Below are 17,434 nucleotides of genomic sequence, written 5' to 3' on the forward strand. Positions count from 1 at the left end.
GGATTAGTCACCTCAAACGAGAATTTGACCTCCCGCCCAACATGTTTTTTCGCTATATGCAGCTTCATCATGCCTTGCGGGCCCAGTTTCCAGTGACGTGCCCTGTTGTGGAACCTCTGGATTTAACTAGGGTTCTTTTGGGTACCGACCATTGTAAACTGATTGCCCTACTATATAAAATGTTGATTACGCCTGCGGCTACTAAAACCGCGTACCATCTTAAGTCTAGGTGGGAGCCTTTATTGGGGGAGGTGCTGGATGAAGATTGGGAGGATATCTTGCTATGTACTAAATCTGTCTCCCCCAAAATGTCAGACCGTTTTACCCATGTTTGTATTCTCCACCGAGCATATCTTACCCCGAACGCATGGCTAAGTTTTGTCCCACCCGGGCTTCCCACTGCCCTAAGTGTCTGTTGTCGGCTGGCACATTTGACCATCTCTCTTGTGGCATTGCCTGCGTGTGCGGGGATTTTGGGCCCAGGTTGTCCAATTTCTCCATGACCAGATGGGTGCTCCTGTGACACTCGACCCCAGATTGTGCCTCTTGGGGATTTTTCCCGATGCTGAGTTAGACAAACATTTGGTTACCTTTTTTACATGAAACTCTTTTTTTGGCCCGCAAACTCCTGGCCAGGGGTTGGATCCAACAGGCTGCGCCTACTCTGGCAGCATGGATTAATGAGGTTAATAATACTCTCCTCTATAAGAAAATCATTTACGTTAACAGGGGTTGCCCGGGCAAATATCATAAGGTTTGGGACTGGTGGCTCAACTCTCCCATTACTTTTACGTCATGAGTGTTGCTATACTGTCCTGATATTGGATGCCTGCAGACAGTTTCATTTGTTTAACAACCATTTTCTTTTTGTTGTTCCTTGCTGACCTGAGTATTATGTCTCTTTGCCTTTGTTTTTTTTTGCTGTTGTTTTCTATTGCCATTTCTTAGTGTATATGCCTTGTGCTGTTTTCGGTACACAATAAAGTTGTTTTCAAAAAAAGAAGGCACATGTACAGGCCTTTCTGAAGTTTGCCAATGAACATCTAAATGATTCAGATGAGACCAAAATTGAGCTCTTTGGCATTAACCACTTAAGCCCCGGAAGATTTTACCCCCATTCCGACCAGGGGGTATTTTGCGATTCGGCACTGCGTGAATTTAACGGACAATTGCGCGGTCGTGCGACGCTCTACCTAAACGAATTTGACGTCCTTTTTTTCCCACAAACAGAGCTTTCTTTTGGTGGTATTTGATCACCTGTGCGATTTTTTGATCACGCGCTATAAACAAAAAAAGAGCGTCAATTTTGCAAAAATAGCAATATTTTTCACATTTTTTTATATGAAATTCCCCCAAAAAAAAATGTAAAAATCAAAATTTTTAAAAATTTTCAGCCAATTTGTTTTATGCTACCTATGTTTGGTAAAACAAATCGCAAAAAGCGTATTTTAATTTGGTTTGCGCAAAAGTTATCGCGTTTACTAACAAAGGGAAAGATTTTTGTCATTTTTGTTGTTTTTTTTTTAATGCGTAATGGCGGCGATCTGCGATTTTTTTTTTTGCGGTACTGCGACATTGCGGCGGACAGATCGGACCCTTGACTGACATTTTTGACACTTTTGGGGTTACCAGTGACATTTCTACAGTAATCAGTGCTATACATATGCACTGTTACTGTAAAAAATACACTGGTAGTGAAGGGGTTAACTTTATTTGGAAGGGAGGGGCTGTGTGTGTCCCTAGGGGCGTGGTTTCTACTGTGATTGGCTGTGGCTCTAGCTGTAAGGACACTGATCAACGGATCTACATACTAGATCCGTTTTATCAGTGTCTTTGCAGCGAGGAGAATGACAGGCAGTTTGTTTACACAAGCTGCCTGACATTCTCCCTCTCCCCCGCCGATCGCCGAGTGGCCGGCGGACATCGGGTCCGCTGGTCACACGCGCGGGGGGGTCCGTGACCACGCGGGAGCGGGAGCGCGCCTCCGGGGGCGCGCGCTCGCTCCCTAGACCCTCACAAGCAAGCAACGTAGCCCTACGTTAGTTTGCCTGTGAGGGGCTGACCGCCGACGTAGATAGTCGTGCGGCGGTCGGCAAGTGGTTAATTTGACTCGCGTCTGACTATGACCCTAAGAACACCATCCCCAAAGTCAAGCACGGAGGTGAACACATTATGCTTTGGGACTGTTTCTCTACTAAAGGTACAGGCCTACTTTGCTGCATTTAGGTGACCAATGGACGCGGCCATGTATTGTAAGTTCTTGCATGAGAACCTTCTTCTCTCAGTCAGAACACTGAAAATGGGTCTTCCAGCATGACAATGACCCAAAACATTCCGCCAAGGCCACAAAGGAGTGATTTAAGATCATGGAGTGGACTAGCCAGTCTCAAGACCTCAATCCTATAGTAAATGTTTGGAGGGAAACTTAGAGTTTCCAACTGACAGCCAAGAAACCGTAAGGATTTAGAGAAGATCTGTAAAGAAGAGTGGACCAAAACCCCTTCTGAGATGTGTGGAAACTTTGCAATCAACTACAAGAAATGTCTTACCGCTGTGCTTACCAACAAGGGTTTCTCCGCCAAGTACTAAATCATGGCTGGCTTGATCAAATACTTATTTTACTCACTGAACTGTAGCTCAATTTATAACATTTGTATCATGTATTTTTTCTGGATTTTTAGTTGATATTCTGTCTCCTATCATTTAAAATACACCTATGATAAAAAATTATAGATCCTTTATTTCTGTGTAAGTGGGCAAACAAAATCTTCAGGGGATATAATGAATTCCCCCATGGTATATAGTCACTGGCCTCGCTCTGAAAAAGTTATTTGCTCCTAAATATTTTGCTCAGCAATATCCTATCAAGCTTGTATAACCTTTTCCTAACACCTTTGCTTCACACTCCTTGTGCATTCCCTTTTGCAAGAAGTTGCTGTTCGTCACTGCTGCGATTTTCTTGGTCATTCGCCTTCCGCAGTTGCTCTTGACCATGCAGAGCCCTCCCTTTGTGTTAAAAGGGGTTAATCACTTTATAAGGGCTTCTCTGGGAATGGAACATTTTTCTTTCCTTTTAATCCTAATAGCCATAGTTCAACCAGACATGGGAAGACGCATCTTGGAAGCCAGTCTGTCTTGGTTCCCAGTGGCTCATTTTATAGCCTTCTGTGGGAATGTCATTCTCCCTCCTGTTCTTCACAGTACAGTCCCAATATGGGAATCCACCCTTTTTCATGCAGCTGGGTAGTTTATTTTACTTTTCTACCAGGTTTTCTGCCCTTGGGGAACTGCCTAAATTTCTGTTCACATTTTAAAACCTGTTTTCTCTTACGTCCTCTGACAGTCGCCGCCCACTCATTCGGTCTTCACCAATGGGTATTGACCTCTTATCCATAGGAGCAAGCTAGGCATAAGACTTATTAAAAACAAAGCAATTTACATAGACCCTACCAATAGTGTACCCCCCTGCAATCAGCCATCCCAACTCAGTTTTTCTTCTGCCTAGTTAGGAGTAAGATAGGCTTCCCTGTGCTGGGGCTATGGTCTCAGCCTTTCTTCTGTTTTTATGCTTTTATTTTCTGCAAATGTTTTTTCCTTGCACTACTAGCTGTTTATTTGTCAGCGTTTAGTTAGTCGGCTCTTCGGAAGGCGACAGCGTTTGTGGAGCTGGGAGTCGGACTGGTCGTCCTGGTGCTCCAGGACAGAGGTCCTTATGGAATCCCAGCCTGCCATCGAGCGTTTAGCAGGCTATGCGTACGCCCTGACCTCACAAACGACCTATCCCTGTCCTCAGGGATAAAAGCCCACGAGGTGGCCACCTCGCTTCGGACGTCTCAACCGCGGTTCCATGCTTTGCTAGCGCCCTGCGTTTTTGGCTGACGGCACGCCCACCACCTGGGGTGGGAGGCTTCCCGTCGAGAGGCGCCCACGCCATCGGGTACGGTAAGTACATTCTGTGTGGGGCCTCTGTCTGGGGATGGCAGTCTGCTGTGTCTGTGGTATCCCCTCATGTCTGTGCGTTTAGGGCTCCCCTCACTCCCGATCCCTGCGGGGGCTCTGCCGCGTCTAGGACGCTATGTGGGGGGTTGTGGGGGTCCCTACCCTGTGTGACACTGTTTGTGGGGTGTTTTGGGTGCAGACGTGTGCGGCGGCCGGGTTGCAGGAGAAAGTAACTAAGCCATTTAGGTCTTCTAGGGGTTCCAAGAAGACATGGTCGGGTAAGCCGGGAACAGGCCAATCTAGATCTGCGGACATATCCTCATCTGCATGAAGGGACGACCTCACCCATTTCTGGGGTGGGGGACATCTTCGCTTATTTCTGGAACCATGGACTTCCTTGATTCAGGAGAAATGGGTTCACAAACTGATCCGATCAGGTTACAAGATCGAATTCCGGTCTTGACCGTCGGACAGGTTCTTGCCGTCCAATCTATGCCTATCTCCAGACCGATTAAGGGATCTATAAGAGGCGGTACTAGATCTGCTGTCGCAAGGGGTGATTGTGCCGGTTCCTTCTTGGGAACGCTTTCAGGGGTTCTATTCCAACCGGTTTACTGTGCCCGGAAAAGAAGGCAAAGTGCTTTCAATCCTGGACCTCAAGGCTCTGAACCGCTCTGTGCGGGTACAGAAGTTTGGAATGGAGCCCATTCGCACGGTAGTGGTGTCTCTACACCAAGGAGATTTTTTGACCTCCATAGGTATCAAGGACGCATATCTACACATTTTTACGCTGGACACCAGCGTTTTCTTCGCTTCGCTGTAGGAGAAGAGCATTCTCAATTTGTGGCATTACCCTTTGGTTTTGCCTCTGCCCCCGGGTTTTCACAAAGTGTTGACTCCGGTGTTGGCATTACTGCGACAACGGGGGATTACGGTACTGGGGTACCTGGACGATCTATTAAGAGCAGGCTCACATTCAGCCCTGTTGGGCGACCTGACAATTACTGTACGGACTCTGCAAGAGTTTGGTTGGAACATCAATTTAAAAAAATCTGGACTCCGCTTCAGTGAGGGTTTTTCTTCTCCCGGACAAGCTGCAAAAGTTGCACGGGGTGATTCGTATGCTGTTAGCCAGCAATCTGTCCTCTCTGCGGACTTGCATGTGGGCCTTTGGTCTGATGGTGTCAACTTTCAAGGCGGTTCCATTTGCTCAGTTCCACAAGAGACCCTTACAAAGGGAGTTTCTTGTCAAATGGAACAAAGATCCAAAGTCCTTGGACACTATGATTCGGTCACAGCACAAGGACTTCACTATTGTGGTGGCTTCACTCGTTAGCACTACGCCAGGGCAAGTCCTTCTTTTAACTGTATTGGACTGCCGTAACCACAGACGCCAGGCTGTCCGACTGGGGAGGTGTGCTGGAGAAGCTCTGTGTCCCAGGGGTCCTGGACAGTGGAAGAATCTAGACTTTCGATCAACATTCTGGAACTCCGAGAGATAAAGCTTTGCCTAAGTCACTGGACAAATCGTTTTTGAGGGTTGTCCAGTTCGGATTCAATCTGACAATGCCACGGCCGTGGCTTACATCAATCATCAAGGGGGCAGCAAGAGTGTCTTGGTGGCCCGGGAGATGGCAGAGATCCTGGAATGGGCGGGAAAGTTTGTTCCAGCCCTTTCTGCAGTGCACATCCCAGGCGTGGAAAACTGGCAGGCGGATTACCTGAGTCATCAGATGTTGGATCAGGGGGAGAGTGTTCCCTGCACCTGGAGGTGTTTCACCTCTTGTGTGTCCAGTGGGGGACATCCAATGTTGACCTGTTTGCTTCTCGACTCAACAAGAAGGTTCAGAGGTTTGTAGCCAGGTCAAGGGATCCTCTGGCCGACGCACAGAGGAACTGGTGGCTCCTTGGTGTCAGTATCGGCTGAGCTATGCATTCCCTCAGCTGAAACTCCTGCTGAGGCTTCTGCGCAGAATAGAGATGGGAGATATTTTGGTCATTCTGTTGGCCCCAGACTGGCCTCGCCGGGCTTAGTACGCAGATCTGGTAAGATTGGTCGCTGATGCTCTTTGAAGACTTCCTCTCAGGGCAGATCTTCCATCCTTCCTTTACAGTCGCTGGCTTTAATGGCGTGGCTGTTGAAAGCCATGCATTGAAGGCTAGAGGTCTTTCTGATTCTGTGTATCCTACACTGTTGAAGGCAAGGAAGACTACTTCCAGGAAGAGATCTATCATCATACATGGAAATCGTACATCTCATGGTGTGAATCGCTGAAGGTGCATCCTCCCCTTTTTTTGGTGGCTAGGATTTGACCTTTCTTCAAAAAGGGGTTGAACAGCGGTTGGCTTTGGGCACTATCAGATGCCAAGTGTTGGCTTTGGCTGCATTTTTCCAATGCCCTTAGCTACGCATGCCTTGATTCGCACTTTTATACAAGGGGTTCGCCATATGGCTCCTCTGAAGCGATCCCCGTTACCTCCGTGGGATCTTAATTTGGTATTGTCTGTCCTTCAAAAGCCTCCTTTTGAGAACATAAGGGAGATTCCTCTGCTTACACTGTCTCAAAAGGCTGCCTTTTTGGTGGCTTTTACCTCTGCCCGCAGAGTGTCTGAATTTGCGGCGTTGTCCTCCCGTTCACCTTATTTGGTGGTACTTCAAACGAATCAATCGTTTCTTCCTAAGGTGATTTCTGATTTTCATCTGAATGAAGACATTGTGCTGCCAAGCATCCTAAGGAAATTGCTTTGCATTCTTTGGATGTGGTTCGGGCAACTGGAGTTTACCTGGCGGCTACTGAATTTTTCAGGATATCAGACTTTTTGTCCTCATGGAAGGACCTCGAAAGGGATTGGCTGCGTCTGCTGCGACCATATCCAGATGAATCAGGCAGACTGTGGTACTTATTCACTGAAGGATCAGGTTCCACCTTTCCCTGTTAAGGCGCATTCTACTAGGGTGCTGAGTGCCTCCTGGGCTTTTCGCATGAGGCCTCATTAATGCAAGTTTGTAAGGCGCCAACTTGGTCGTCGGTGCACACGTTCACAAAAATCTACTAGGTAGATGTGTTGGCATCCTCAGGTGCCTCTTTTGGCCGCAAGGTTTTGCAGGCTGCTGTCTAAAAGAGAAAAAATTCTCTTTGACGGTGTATGTTTCTAGGTCAGCTCCAGTTGTTCCAGGTTGAGCTCCATGTTACCTGGTTGGCTAAGTTTAGCCTTTGGGGAATTACGTTCGTTCTTTGTGTTGTTTTTCCCACCCCTCATGCAAATACTGCTTTGGGACGTCCCAATGGTCAAGAAGAATAAGGAGCTGTGTCTGTCAATGAACGATGGAGAAAACTGGATTTTTGATTTGAGTGTATGTATGCCTGCAGGGACTGCCCCATAGGCGTGGTAAAAATGTTTCCTGCCTAGTGTCCTACACCTGTAGGGTGCAGAATAATCCAATGGTCGAGAAGAATATGGAGCTGCGTCTGTCAATGAACTTCAGAGAAAAGGATTTTAAGGTAAGTCAAAAATCCAGTTTTTTCACAGGTGACTGACTGTTTGAGCCTCTGATCTCTCCTTTGGCTACAAGGTGCTTCTTCTGTTATCTGCCTGTTTGTGTCCTTTGACCCTTCTCGTTCTTCCTGTGGGCCTTTTTGCTTTAAATTTTGGCTGTTTTGTTGCCCACCCCTCGATTTATTTGCGTGAGGGCACCCCATGGCCTAAGAACCTACTACTGTCCTGCACAATTAAGATTATTGGAATATCCATGTACCTGTAAATTCCATATCTTAGCGTATAGTACAGGGCACAGGTCTTTCACCTCCCTTTTTCTGTGAGAACTTGCTACTTGCCACAAAACTGGAACCCCGTGGAGTTGGTGAGGGTTATATAGATCAGTGGTTCTCAATTCCGGTCCTCGGGACCCACTAACAGGCCAGATTTTAAGTATTACCTTGGGGGATGCAGACTAGAATACTGCAATCACTGAGCAGCAAATGAGATCACCTGTGATGTAATTTAGTTATCTTGCAAACCTGGCCTGTTGGTGGGTCCCGAGGACCGGAGTTGAGAACCACTGATATAGATACGTTGGGGGCGGTTCTAGCAATGTTTTTGTCAGTATCCAATCACCTGAAGGCAGCAGCATATAACCATTGTCTAAGAATGAACGTCTTTGTCTTTCGTTGGTGGTCTTTCTTTACTTCAACTAGAATTAGAACAACATTTTACTCTCAGCTGGCAATACATTATACAGTTTTCCTAAAATTTCTAAAGCAAATTGAATACGAACATTGTATAATGTATGGACAGCGTTAGCACGTTGAAGGGTCATGCGTCTGTCCTGCCTTTTTATTGTCCCATTTGTTCTTTTTTTTTATTGTTCGCTATTGTTTTCTGATTCGTGTTTTCATTCACGGGGTTGTACATATTTCTTCGCCTGTTCAACCCCAGTCTAGCCGTGAAATTATAATCTAGTATTGTCTGTCTCTGCCCTTCAGTTTGGATTTGTTTTAGAAGCCCCTTGCTTGCTTATCAAAAGTTATATAGAGAGAAAACAGCATTTTGAACTTGTGATGAAATCATTTTCTCTCTGTCCATTTAGAACACCACTCTCTATCCTCATATATAGTGATTTTCTACTTGGACTGCTTTCTACAGCTAAGCAGTTGTTAGGTGGGATAGGGTATATAGCTTCAAGGGGCTGGCCATCTGTGTTCTATATGCCCAATTTACATTTCTACTATTTTTTCTGCAGTGTATACAGAGTATGTACTAGTTAAGCTAAAGCAGCCATGGGGTATATCTTAACCCTAGCTGTTCAGCTTTTGATTCTTACAAAGGCTGCAGATATTCCTATCAAGGTCTTCAATTTTATAAAGCGTATATCTTGCTTATCTAATAAAATTCCTCAGCAGAGTCATATGCTCTTTTGTTTTTATATTCTCTGATTATTTTTTTGTCTTCCTTTTCCAGACACTTAACAGAACCTCACCAGACACTAGAGGCTATGTTGAGGCCGAAGGTCACTACTCTGCCAGGTCATATTCAGGCGGTTTATGTACAGAATGTGGTGAAGTTATATTCTGGTATCCTCCAGCGCAAAGAAGGGGAAGGAGATCATCAAGCAGCACAGGAGATAACACAACTTATGGTTGAGAGGCTTCCCCAGTTTGTGCAGAGCGCCGACTTGGAAGTTCAAGAACGGGTAATATATTTTATTTTGTTGGCAAGTTTCTTTAATGCTGATCCTAAAGTCTGAAATAAGATTTCAGCGACACAAATAGAGCAGTACATTCACTTGGCCAATTCATACAGTGTCTATAAAAGATTTCACTGCCCTTGGTAGTTTTTTTTTTTTTTTTAAATAATCTTTATTTTCAAATATACAAAAAGCAACAAAAAGAGAAAGTACAAACAACATATTAGCAAGGCTGTATGGGGGGTATGTCCCCTTCTTCAAGGTCCAAGCAGTACTGATTCACAAAATGTTTAGCAGAATGTTAGAAAAACACAAAATCTCTAAGCCAAAGGAAACATAAACAAATTTAACTGGCAATGGTAATAAAACTAGCATAGTTAGTGAGATAAGACCGAGGGAGAGCTGAAGACAGGGGGGAAGGTGGGGGGGATAGTCACAGAGAGGGTCGAAAACTGCGGGCTAATGAGTAAGGGAACCCATATCTAAATATAAGACGTTATTTTTTGTGTCAAAAAGAAGTATCATTCTTAATTCAAAAGTTTTCCTTTCCTGGATAGTTCTGAAATTCCCTTTAAGAACTAAAACATTGAGGTCTTCTATAGTGTGGTCCGGTTGTGAAAATTGATGTCCCACATGTGTGCAGAAACTTCTTTATGTTCCTTGATGGTATGTCTGTGCAAATTCATCCTTGCTTGCAACTTCTGTCCTGTTTCGCCTACATAAGATACTTTGCTACATCTTTTGCATTGGATGAGGTACACAACATTACTTGAGGTGCAGTTGTATGATCCTGTTATATTGAAGGTCCCATTTGTGTGTGTATTGAAGGTCCCACTTGTGTGTGTGTGTGACACTTTTAGACAGATTGATCTGGTTGCACAGTTTGCAACGTTTTTTGTGGCAGGGTTTGCTCCCATTATTTGTGACATACCCTTAAAGCTTGTCCTGTAAAATTGTATGTTAGTGCAAATAAAAAAAGTATCACGGACAGTACTCAATTGTCTGTCGCAAGTGCAATAATATGGCTACAATGACCTCAAGCATTACTGGCTATGAAAAGAAAGCAAAGGCACAATCAAGGTGGACAGATCTGGCAATATGAGGAGGGTGCCTATCGGCCAAACAGAGGATAGCCCTTATAATAAACCTTTCTCAACCATCTAGCACATACTCTGGGGAAGATCCCCCAGAGCGGCCAAGCAGTTGTTATGCCATCCATATCATACGGTTAGAAATGAAGCCTGAGAATAGAAACCGAGAAGTAAAAAAAAAGGGGGGGGGGTTAAGGAAAGGGTGGCTCCCAACGAGGTTGCCAAGAAAAACAGAGAAAGGAAAGGAGGAAAATTAAAGTATCCTGGAGGAGCTAGAGATGGGATATGAGCAACACATTCTAAAGGAGGAACAATCACATAGACAACCTGGGGCACCTGTTTCAGGGGTCCAAGCCATGCGGCTTAATTATCAGGGATTTCCTCTGAGTAGAACATCCACCCCATCCATGTGTCCTTGAATCGTGTCTGTAGGGCCCTGCGCGGTCAGCGCTCTCCTCTCTGCTTCCTTAACTAAGTTAACCTCCCTCTTCCATTCAGACAGTGCAGGGCAAGAAGTCTGCTTCCAATGTCTCGGAATCGAACATTTGGCTGCATTTAGCAAAAACGGGATTACACTACGTTTATACCTCTTGACAGAGGAACGGGTGTCGTGAAACAGGTACTGCAGGGGGGGTACGGTCAGGAGGGGTGATAGCAAATTTTTGTATCCAGGGATGAATAGCATCCCAAAATGGTTGTATGAGAGGGCAATCCCACCATATGTGGAGAAACGTACCCTCCTGACCGCAACCCCTCCAGCAATGTGAGTCAGAGCCAGGGAACATCCTACGCAGTTTAGAAGGTGTCCTGTACCAGCGAGCCAGGAATTTGTAGGAGGTTTCCTGAATCCTGGTGCTAATAGAGGAGATGTAAGTCAGATGGAAGATCTTGGTGAGCTGCGGGGGGGGGGGAGGGAATATTTCACTCCCAACTCTCTCTCTCTCTCTCCCATTCCCGAACATAGTAGGGAACCATGCCAGAGGCCACGCTGAGGACCAGTTTATACATATGGGAAAGTGGCGGGACTCCGGGGGGTCAACAAACCATTTCTCCAAAGCAGAGAGCCGATCTATCGATCGGGGTGATGCTGGGAGTTTCTCCATAAAATCAGTCAGTTGTCTATGCAGCCAGTCAGACATAGGAAAGTTAACGAAACAGGCCTGCATCACAGGTAGTGGTAGCAGTTTGCCAGAAGGTGCAAACTTGCCACAGTAGGTTTTTCCGTCTGCACCCCAGGCGCGAAAGAAACGGGTATCCTCGCCAGGGGAGAACCAGGGAAACCCCCCCAAAAGCGCCAAGGGAGAAACCCCAGAAGAGAACTCTGCTTCTGCATTGAGGCCATCCCAAATACGGAGCGTCGCCCTCGTCAATGGAGAGGTCCATTCTGACAGTCCCCTGTCGTCCCCAGGGATCCACAGTGCATCGGATAGATTCCTGCCCGTCATCATCTTTTCCAACGGCACCCACAGTTTAGTAGTGGAATCATGCGCCCAATTCAGCATACGCACCAAGGCCATGGCTTTGTAGTAAAGGGAAACATCAGGCAATCCTACCCCACCGTCCGATTTATGGCACCGGAGAATAGCATAGGCTAGGCGGGGGCACTTGTCATGCCACAAAAATTTCAAGAAGGAGCGATGTAAGCTTTAAAAAAGAGCTGAGGCAGTTGTATGGGGACCGTATTAAGTAAATGTGTAGGTTGTGGAAGGATAGTCATCTTGAGAACATTTACACGTCCAAACCAAGTCAAGGAGTGTGATGCCCAGGAGTCCAGGTCTAGTTGAATACGTGTCAGCAGGTCACCTAAATTCCTATCATACAGCAGTTTCAAGTCAGAGGAAATGTGTACACCCAAGTATGGAAGGGAGCCCTCCCTCCATTTGAAGCCAAAGGACTGTTTCAGCGCGTCGGCCATAGTCGGGGGATGTGTACGGGTAACTGTTTGGATTTGTCATAATTGATCTTAAAATTGGAGAGCTGGCCAAATAAGTCCAATTCATGGAGAAGCACCGGGAGAAAGAGCTTAGGGCGGGATATATAAAATAACAAGTCGTCAGCATAGGCAGACAACTTGTGTTCCACAGAACCAACAGCGATTTACAGCAATATCAGGCGTATCTCTCACCCTCTGTAAAAAGGGTTCCATGACCAGTGCAAAAAGGAGGGGCGACAAAGGGCACCATTTAAAATAGGGAAGGGGTCTGACAATAAGCCATTCACCCTGACCCTGGCACCTGGACCACTGTACAATGCCAAGATCCACCCCGACATGTGGGCCCCAAGACCCAGAGCCCGAAGGACCTCCGACAGGTACAACCAATCCACCCTGTCGAAGGCCTTCTCTGCGTCTAGCGACAAAACCAAACTCCGGCTCGCATCCGGGCCAGATTGAGCCCAGTGTAAAATGTGCAGGGCGTTGTCTCGGGCCTCTCTAAGGGGCATGAAGCCCGCCTGGTCAGGGTGGATCAAAGCAGCCACATGGTCCTGGAGACGCAACGCCAGCACTTTAGCCAATATTTTGGTGTCGGTGTTGAGGAGAGAGATAGGCCTGTAATTAGCGCAGTAGAGAGGGTCGCTACCCGGTTTAGGCATTACTACAATATGGGCCATAAGTGCCTCAGGGGGAAGAGGGGTCTCCTGCGAAATCACATTAAAGTATGTACACATCTGGGTACCCAGGATGTGGAAAAGGGCCTTATAATATTGATTCATGAATCCATCCGGTCCCGGGCTCCTACCCGACGGGAGGCCAGCAACCACCCTACCAGAGATGTATAGTAACTAAGTAGAACTACTTCACTACTGTACTTAAGTACGGAAAGGCGGTATCTGTACTTTCCTAGAGTATAATTTTTTTCTCTATCGCTCATTGACAGACGTAGTCTTCTTGATTCTCAAGAGCTGGGTTATGTTGTCTCCGCAGGAGTAGGACTAGGCAGAAAGACAAAACGTTCTGGCTCCACCTTAGGGGCAGTCCCTGAGGGTATATCCTCCCTCTCTCTGCTACAGGGAATCAGTTTTTTTCTGTCTAGTCAGGAGTAAGGACCTAAGTTCCTTGCTGGGATCTTTTGGTCCTGGCAAGACTTTTTTCTTTAAGAAAAAGACATTTTTTAGGTAGTTTTCTCCAGTGTTTTTTCCTGTGAGATCTTCAAGCAAAAATGCCGGACTGGGCGACACTTGTGGTCACCCCAGCCGGCCTACGAGCGCGCGCAGACCATGGCATTGCGCTTGGTCGGCCGCGACACATTCAAGTAAGTATGCGGGGCCGGGCGACAGGCTGGATGTTGAGATCCAGTGGTCACCCCGGTTTCTGCCTACGAGCGCGTGCAGACCAGAGCTCCGCGCTGGGTCGGCCGCGACGGAGTCCCAGTGCAGGGACTGACCTTGCGAGTTAAAAGTCTCGCTTGGACGCCAGGAACCAGAGAGTCGAGGCGTCCGGAGTGGTCCACAAACCCCCACCCCGGTGGAGAGGGTATTGTGTAGAGAGGGTGCCTGTCGGTTCGGTATGGTGAGTAAACGTTCCCTTTTTTTTCCTCGTTATGAGGCAGTATGTATTTTGGGCCCCTCCATATATGGTCAGTATATATCTGATACTTACAAGTCCCCCTTGTAATACAGCATGTGTTTGTGGGAAGTGGACTTGGTTTAAGAGCTAACACTCTACCCAGCAGACTGTAACATTACAGCAGACATAGGAGGTATAATCCTACCTTATGTGTAGTGTATCTCCTGTAGATCCATATATCGCCTCTTAGCAGAGATGCAGTTGGATGTGCTGGGAAAACGATTTCGGCGGTCCGCCGCCATTTTGCCGTAGACCAAATGCATGTATGTCCTCAGGTCACGCCGGCCGCCATGTTTTTGGAGTCTATGTCTCTTCTTTGGGGGCGGCCATGTTTTGTGAGCCCAGCTACCTCGTGGAGAGCTGGGAACGCCGGAAGGCGTACACAGGGGGCGGAGCCACGTCCTTCTACCCGGGAAAAAGCAAACAGCTCCTTCCAGTCTGTGTAAGACAGACGCTGACTGCAGTTGGTTGGAAACTGCACTGCATCGGTTGGTGAGCCTTGGGGGTCCCTCTCTCTCTCTGTGGGATCGAGAAGCAGGTACTCTGAGGGGCGCTATTGCGCTAGGGGGAGACACACAAAAAAAAAAAAAAAAAAAAAGAAAAAGTTTTTTTGTTTTGCTGGCAAAGGTGTCCTGAATTAACATGGACACTGCCACTCATGTATCTCCTCCGGATCCCCTCGAGGGGTCTGCGGGATCCTCCAGCACCCCATTGACAATTGAATCATTGTCAGCTATTATGGAAACTTTTGTGTCCCGGGTGGAAGTGGCTTGTCAGGGACAGGGCGCAAGAAAGCGACCCCCGCCTAACCCCATATTATCTGAAACCTCGGATTCAGACTCTGAGCCCATTTCTGCAGTTGCAGGTACTTCATCTGGGATTGGTGTCTCGGGTCCTGTCTCTTCAGACAGTGAGGAGTATGTTTCGGCATCCGCCATAGCCCGAGAGGAAGCGTTGGTAAACGCACTCATTGTATCTGTTCAAGAGACCTTAAGGTTACAGGGTATTCCATCGGAAATAGCTGAAACTGAAATCCCTTTTGGGACTAAAAAACGCATCAAAGTGGCGAAGGTTTTTCCATTGCCCAAATGTTTTGGCAATCCAATCGAAGAAGAATGGCGTCTGCCAAAACGCACTTTTACTATTTCTAAACGCATTGATAGGCGTTATCCGTTTGAGGAAACCCTTATTAAGAAATGGACAGAACCACCTGTGGTGGATTCACCAATTGCTAGATTGAATAAAGCCACGGTTATTCCTTTAGAAGACGCTCCGTCTTTTAAAGATCCAGTGGATCGCAAGATAGAAGCTATGTCTCGCACCATGTTTTCCTTGATTGGATCAGCTTTCAGACCTATAATAGCTATTGGTCTGGTTTCGCAGGCTGTAACTGAATGGACCAAGTGGTTACGTCGGGACTTAGAAGAAGTCCCTCAGGCGGTATCAGATTTGTTGGAACAAATGATACAGGGGTTACAGTTTGTGTGTGATGCGGCGTTAGACGCCACTCCATTATTGGCGCGAGCATCAGTCTCAGCAGTGGTTCTCAGGCGTACACTGTGGCTAAAAGGTTGGTTAGCCGACCAAGGTTCCAAAAAAGCATTGGCTAATATCCCCTTTTCAGGAGAGCGTCTATTTGGAGCCAACTTAGATGAGATCATTAAAGATCTCACGGGTGGAAAGAGCACCTTTTTACCGCAAAATTTTAAAGGTAGAGGAACTCGTCAAAGACGAGGGCCTTCTTTTTCTGCTCGCAAGAGGTTTTTTCGTCCCGCGGGTGAAAAAACTAAGTCCTCCAAAGCTCCTGCAAGAGGCGTCAGGGGTCGTTGGTCGGGCAAGCAAAAGCCCGCCCCCTCCAGACCTGAAGATATACCATCCAAAGCCTGAAGGTGCGCCCCCACCCATAACTGGGGTGGGGGGACGTCTTCGCCGGTTCCCGGATCCATGGCTTTCTAGAATCCCGGACAAATGGGTTTGCGAAGTCATAAGGTCAGGGTACAAGATCGAGTTTCGATCTCTCCCACCGGCGCGATTCTTCCCTTCCAATATCCGACTATCCTCAGATCGTTTAGAAGATCTGCGGAGAGCAGTCACAGATTTACTACAACAAGGAGTGGTAGTCCACGTTCCTTGGACAGAACGGTTTCAAGGGTTTTATTCAAACCTATTTACAATACCCAGGAAAGAGGGCAAAGTGCGTCCAATTCTGGACTTAAGAGCACTCAATTCTTTTGTCAACATAAGAAGATTCAGAATGGAGTCCATTCGCACAGTAGCAGCCTTCCTGCATCCAGGGGATGTCCTAGCGTCCATAGACATCAAGGACGCCTATCTTCACATTCCCATTTTCGCAGGACATCAGCGGTTTCTACGCTTTTCCGTAGAAGAGAACCACTATCAGTTTGTGGCGTTACCTTTCGGTCTCGCCACGGCTCCGCGGGTCTTCACAAAGGTGTTGGCCCCAATGTTGGCACTTCTGCGCCAAAGAGGCATATCGATCCTTGGTTACCTAGACGATCTTCTGCTTCATGCAGAGTCTCCTCAGACCTTGCTACAAAACATAGAAATTACTATGATTTCTTTACAGGAATTCGGGTGGCTGGTGAACCAGCAAAAGTCATTTCTGGTTCCCACCCAGAGGCTCGAATATCTGGGTCTAATTTTAGACACAGTCAAGACAAGAGTTTTTCTTCCGGTAGGGAAACTCCGAAAGATTCAATCAGCAGTCCAGTTGTTACTGTCCAACAGCTGGTCTTCCCTTCGGACTTGCATGAGGGTTCTGGGGTTGATGGTGGCTTCGTTCGAAGCAGTCCCATTTGCCCAGTCCCATACCCGAATTCTTCAGCAAGAGATTCTTCTCAGATGGAATCGGAATCCGGAATCCCTGGACAATCAGATCCGATTGAGCAAACAGACCAGAGAGTCTCTGGTCTGGTGGCTTCGGTCTCCAATGCTCAGCCAGGGAAAGTCATTTCTGCCAATATATTGGACGACAGTGACCACGGATGCCAGTCTATCCGGATGGGGAGGAATTCTCGGTCAGTTATCTGTCCAGGGACTTTGGTCCCCGGAAGAATCCAGGTTACCGATAAATGTATTGGAACTGAGAGCGATCAGACTTTGTCTGATTCACTGGACCGAGCAGCTCCAGGGCAGCCCGGTTCGGATCCAGTCGGACAATGCCACGGCCGTGGCTTATATCAATCACCAGGGGGGCACCAAGAGTGTCCGAGCGGCCAAAGAAGTGGCTTGCATTCTTCGCTGGGCGGAACGATTTGTTCCAGCAATCTCTGCGGTGTTCATTCCGGGGGTGGAGAATTGGCAGGCAGATTATCTCAGCCGTCAGACTCTGGATCAGGGGGAATGGTCCCTCCATCCAGACGTTTTCCACCAGTTGTGCCTACGGTGGGGCACCCCGGATGTGGATCTGTTGGCATCACGATTCAACAGGAAAGTTCAGAGATTCGTGGCTCGCTCCCGCGATCCTCTAGCAGAAACCGCAGACGCACTGATCGCCCCGTGGGGGCAATACCAGCTAATGTATGCCTTCCCTCCTCTCGCGTTACTGCCAAGACTTCTTCGCAGGATAGAGGAGGAAGGAATTCCAGTAATTCTGGTAGCTCCGGACTGGCCTCGTCGAGCTTGGTACGCCGA

General features: G+C 47.3%; 1 protein-coding gene across 2 annotated transcripts in view; it reads left to right on the top strand.

Moving 5' to 3' along the window:
- AP3D1 (adaptor related protein complex 3 subunit delta 1) overlaps positions 1-17,434 on the top strand; it is a 317,903-nt gene that overhangs the window by 106,524 nt on the left and 193,945 nt on the right. For both annotated transcript variants that reach the window (XM_082247309.1, XM_082247310.1), the window contains exon 15: positions 8,899-9,130. In XM_082247309.1, coding sequence (XP_082103435.1) covers positions 8,899-9,130 — 232 coding nt within the window. The remainder of the gene's footprint in view (positions 1-8,898; positions 9,131-17,434) is intronic.

The sequence above is a fragment of the Pelophylax lessonae genome (genome assembly GCF_965119305.1).
Source record: "Pelophylax lessonae genome assembly, chromosome: 1".
NCBI classification, from domain to species: Eukaryota; Metazoa; Chordata; class Amphibia; order Anura; family Ranidae; genus Pelophylax; species Pelophylax lessonae.